This window comes from Clinocottus analis, unplaced genomic scaffold (assembly GCF_023055335.1).
Source record: "Clinocottus analis isolate CAN_PGR_092001 unplaced genomic scaffold, fCliAna1.0.p SCAF_50, whole genome shotgun sequence".
In the NCBI taxonomy this organism is placed as follows: domain Eukaryota; kingdom Metazoa; phylum Chordata; class Actinopteri; order Perciformes; family Cottidae; genus Clinocottus; species Clinocottus analis.
In genome coordinates this window covers 62,501-67,500 of record NW_027176208.1, presented here as the reverse complement: position 1 = coordinate 67,500, position 5,000 = coordinate 62,501, and the positions used below count along the sequence as shown (strand labels likewise).

Genomic DNA, 5,000 nt, shown 5'->3' with positions numbered 1-5,000 from the left:
AGGTGGAGAGGAGGTGAGGGGGGAGGTACTTTTTTAGTTTGGTCTGATTTTTTTGTGTTTTTTAGGTATCAGATGGAAGATTTCAGTGGAGAAAGTCTCAGAGAGGTTCTACTGCCTCTGGTGGAGAAAGCAGCGTACTGCAGCCCGGGTCCACTGGCCAAGAGACACAGAAGTGACATGAAGGTATGCGTCATGTGACCTCACTGAGTCTCAGCGCCTGGTGTCTGTTTCTCTTCAGCACTGATTATGAGGATTTAGATTTTCTTATCATATATCATTATTCTGTTCTGGACTGTCGATAGAATCTATTTATATATCTATGCATATAGATATATATCCTTAAGATCTCGTGTTCAGAATGTGTTGCAGAAGAAGCTTCCCTTCAACCTCCTGCGACCGCAGAAGAGACCGGACAGAGCGCGTCCACCACTGAGACGCCGGCCGCCCGGCGCCTTCACCGTCAACCAGGCCGACATCCTGCAGTACGACTTCCACAGCTCTGGAGACGACGGCTCTGTTGCTGCTATGGTCAGACCTGCTGCCATTCTCTCTCTCTCTCTCTCTCTCTCTCTCTCTCTCTCTCTCTCTCTCTCTCTCTCTCTCTCTCTCTCTCTCTCTCTCTCTCTCTCATTTATTTATATATATAAATATATATATATACACACACACTGCTATACATACATAACATGTTCATGTCTCTTCAGTCTGCTCCGTCTTCTACTGATGAAGAAGAAAATAATCCTGATGGAGTTTATGTCTTCAGGAGAAAAGCTGGATGTCAATACCTCTCAGTGAGTTCCTCCCTTTAGTTCACACTGACTTAGTGCTACTAGTGCTAGTACTGCTACTAGTGCTAGTACTGCTACTAGTGCTAGTACTGCTACTAGGTTAATTCAGTTCATTTGGTAGAGCCCAAATCACAAATACAAAATGATCCTCAGCGCTTTACAGTCTGTACTCATGCCATCGTGTCATGGACCTCAAGTCCCCAAATAAAGACATCAAAACCCTTTCAGGACACAGGAAGAAGCTTCATAGAGCAACAGGATCCTCTATCAGAATGGACCGAAGCAACAGATGTCATGTGATCAGAATGAGCAATAACAGTTACAGCTCATCACATGAATACGACAGAAATGAGTAGTATGCATGTGGTACATAGAACGAGTAGTATGCTCATGGTACATATAATGAGCAGTATACGATATCTATTCTGCTGCTCGTACTAGTACTGCTGCTAGTGAGAGTACTGCTGCTGCAAGTGTCGGTGTTGTTGCATCGTAGTCCGTCTGTTTAACGGTTCAATGTCTGCAACTTGAACCTGATCAATGCTTTTCCTGTGAGACTTGAACCTGATCAATACTTTGGAGGAAACACTTCTCGGTGTCGTCCCAAGTAACAGAGGATAAACAACAACAACTGTTTGTGTTGTTTGTTTTGCAGCCGGGTAGAGACGATCGTCCGGGGCTCCTCCAACCTGTCCGTCACTCTCTGGCTGAACTCGTTCTGGCTCCTCATTGGACGGGACTGAGCTGCCGCCGGATAGGCCGGGGGGGCAGGTAGCTGCTGCTGACCTTCGTCACACTCATCATCACACTCATCGCTATCTTCCTCAGTGAAGCTGAAGCCCTTTCCCCGTCTCTCTGATCAGGATCCTCCTGGACCGAGCCTCCTCGGGTCATGACCCACTGGACCAGAAGCCCTCTCTGACTGACGTCCTGAGCCACATCCAGACCCTGAGGAGGTTCTGCTTCAGACCCAGACCGGGTCAGGGCCTGAGGGAGTCCTCTGTGGGGCCCAACAGAGCCGGCTGTCTCTCACCTGGGAGCGCCTCAGGTGAGCTTCGAGTCTTCAGTCTCTTCCTCGTGAGGAGAGTCTACTTGCAGCGGAAGACCGAGTCTTGGTCCAGTTCAGAACCCAGAACCAAACCAGAACATGCCACACTAGACCATACTAGACCTTCCCAGACCAAACCAGACCACGCCAGACCAAACCAGAACATGCCAAAGCAGACCACGCCAGACCAAAGCAGACCACGTCCTGGGCTGGGCTCCCTGTGTGGAGCCCCGGTCCATGTGAGAGTCTGTAGTTTGTGTTTCACATGTCTTCCCTCTGTGTGCCAGCAGGAGGCATCACAGAGCAGCAGTACCTCAGTCATCAGAGGCAACTCATCCAGATGCAGAAGCAACAGCTGGAGAAGAGACGGAGCCCGGTTTTATGTAGACACGGAACACAGGTAATACAAAAATATATGTATATATATTGTGTGTGTGTGTGTGTGTGTGTGTGTGTGTGTGTGTGTGTGTGTGTGTGTGTATGTATGTATGAGTAACACCCTGTTCTGTCTAGTCCAGTTCAAAGACTTTGGACTCGGCCAGCGCTCAGTTTGCAGCCTCAGCTGTGATCGGCGCTCCTCTTCCTCCTCCTCGTCGTGGTCACATCAACAGTGAGAACAAACCTTGCAAGGCCGCCGTCAACGGGGTCCTCCATTCTTCAGGTGAGCCTCCTCACCTGTCTGAGGCTCACGGGGTTAACCAATGCTTTGGAGCAGAACTTTATGAACATAAATTAGCGGGGTTAGGGTTAAGGTGCCTCACAGCAAGAGGTCTGGGGTTTGGATCCCGGTCTGCAGGTCATTCTGTGTGGAGTCTGCATGTTCTCTCTGTGGCAGCGTGGGTTCTCTCTGGGTTCTACGGCTTCATCACACAAAAGACAGGAAGGTTAGCTCAATGGGTGAATAGTTGTGTGTCTCTATGTCTGCCCTGTGATGGACTGGAGACTCATCCAGGTGAACTCTGCCTTCACCCATTGACAGCTGGGATCGGCTCCAGCGCCCCTAAAGAGGATAAGAGGTTTGAATAAACGATGGATGGGTTAAGGTGTGTAGAGTCAAAGAGGTTAAGGTGTGTAGAGTCAAAGAGGTTAAGGTGTGTAGAGTCAAAGAGGTTAAGGTGTGTAGAGTCAAAGAGGTTAAGGTGTGTAGAGTCAAAGAGGTTAAGGTGTGTAGAGTCAAAGAGGTTAAGGTGTGTAGAGTCAAAGAGGTTAAGGTGTGTAGAGTCAAAGAGGTTAAGGTGTGTAGCGTCAAAGAGGTTAAGGTGTGTAGAGTCAAAGAGGTTAAGGTGTGTAGAGTCAAAGAGGTTAAGGTGTGTAGAGTCAAAGAGGTTAAGGTGTGTAGAGTCAAAGAGGTTAAGGTGTGTAGAGTCAAAGAGGTTAAGGTGTGTAGAGTCAAAGAGGTTAAGGTGTGTAGAGTCAAAGAGGTTAAGGTGTGTAGAGTCAAAGAGGTTAGCTCGTAACACACAACCAACAAGGGCTGCGTTTCCCAGATTCGTTAAGACGCTCTTAAGCGCTTAAGAGCGTCTTAGGAGCTCTAAGAGCGCTGTGAAAGAAGGATGTGTTTCCCAGAGTCGTTCTTAGCTAAAGACGCTGTTTCACTAAGAAGCAAACGTAAGATCAGTCTGACCCACTCTTAACAGCCTTCTTAGCGACAAACGCTCACTGCAGCCGCGTCATGGAAAGTTATATCTGACATTCAAAGGAAAACTAAAACCATGCGTCATGATGAATGTGCGCCCACAGCTACAGAACACTGACGCAAGAAAAATAATCTCATTAAAAGAAAAATAACAATTAAGAATTCCCCCTGTGTTCCTGCAGATACATAAATAAAATGAATCAGCATTACTATCACTCATTACGTTTTCACACACATTCAGCATCTGCATATGAGTTTACGTTAGCTATAAAAACATCAACAACCCTGTGGTATTCCACAGATATCAGGGAACTGACAGGTGTAACTGAACTCTGCTGAACCTCATCAAGAGAGGCTCCTCGTCTAAAGACGTTGCTGAAGTCCCCGTGAGAGACACCACGGCTGCAATACAGCATCACCTCGCTGCTAACCAACAGCGCCGCCGTGCGCGAAGCCAGATGGTTCACATAAACGCATGTGATGGTTCACATAAACGCATGTGATGGTTCACATAAACGCATGTGATGGTTCACATAAACGCATGTGATGGTTTACATAAACGCATGTGATGGTTCACATAAACGCATGTGATGGTTCACATAAACGCATGTGATGGTTCACATAAATGCATGTGATGGTTTACATAAACGCATGTGATGGTTCACATAAACGCATGTGATGGTTCACATAAACGCATGTGATGGTTCACATAAACGCATGTGATGGTTCACATAAACGCATGTGATGGTTCACATAAACGCATGTGATGGTTCACATAAACGCATGTGATGGTTCACATAAACGCATGTGATGGTTCACATAAACGCATGTGATGGTTCACATAAACGCATGTGATGGTTCACATAAACGCATGTGATGGTTCACATAAACGCATGTGATGGTTCACATAAATGCATGTGAGCGTCAGCACTTCTCCACTCAATGTGCTGTCGGACCGGGCCGTCCAGTCCAAGTACCGGCTTCCCGGTGTGGAGACCCAACGCCTCGTCACGCTGGTGTCACCACACATCCAGAGGCCGACCCGCTGCAGTGTTGCCCTCAGCCTGGTCTTTACGCATGGGGAGCTTCCTGGAGGTGGTGGGGTACGGCACCGGCCTCAGCAAGGCATCGGGTTCACGGAGTGTTGCAGCGTGACACCGATCCTCCTGCGCCATGCGGACACACACACACACACACACACACACACACACACACACACACACACACACACACACACACACACACACGTGCGCACGTAGCATAATTGCACCTGTGTGTGGGGACCACAGCGTGTTGTGTGTGGTTCATGCTCTGGTAAAGTGGTGCGTGATGGATTAACCTGACATCGATTGAGTTAGTTTCATCAACACGGCGGTGGACAGCTCCCACTAAGAGCGTCTTATGAAGCTTCTTTGACGAGATCTTAAGAAGGCAGTTAAGAGCGCGTCTGGGAAACACTGGTATCTTAGCGCTGCTTCTTACCGAACCTTCTTTCGAGGCTTCTTAAGTCCTTAAGAACGATGGAATC

The 5,000-nt window shown here is 48.0% G+C and overlaps 1 protein-coding gene across 6 annotated transcripts in view; it reads left to right on the top strand.

Moving 5' to 3' along the window:
- Positions 1-5,000, top strand: part of epc2 (enhancer of polycomb homolog 2 (Drosophila)) — an 11,033-nt gene that overhangs the window by 5,136 nt on the left and 897 nt on the right. The window contains exons 6-13 of one of the 6 annotated variants that reach the window (XM_068601527.1): positions 66-183; positions 358-528; positions 705-791; positions 1,444-1,559; positions 1,652-1,836; positions 2,124-2,236; positions 2,355-2,497; positions 3,774-3,983. In XM_068601527.1, the coding sequence (XP_068457628.1) occupies positions 66-183; positions 358-528; positions 705-791; positions 1,444-1,559; positions 1,652-1,836; positions 2,124-2,236; positions 2,355-2,450 (886 nt within the window). In that variant the 3' untranslated portion in view covers positions 2,451-2,497; positions 3,774-3,983. Of the gene's footprint in view, positions 1-65; positions 184-357; positions 529-704; positions 792-1,443; positions 1,560-1,651; positions 1,837-2,123; positions 2,237-2,349; positions 2,498-3,773; positions 3,984-5,000 lie in introns of those variants that run through there. The other 5 variants (XM_068601525.1, XM_068601524.1, XM_068601523.1 and 2 more) reach the window with 5 other exon arrangements.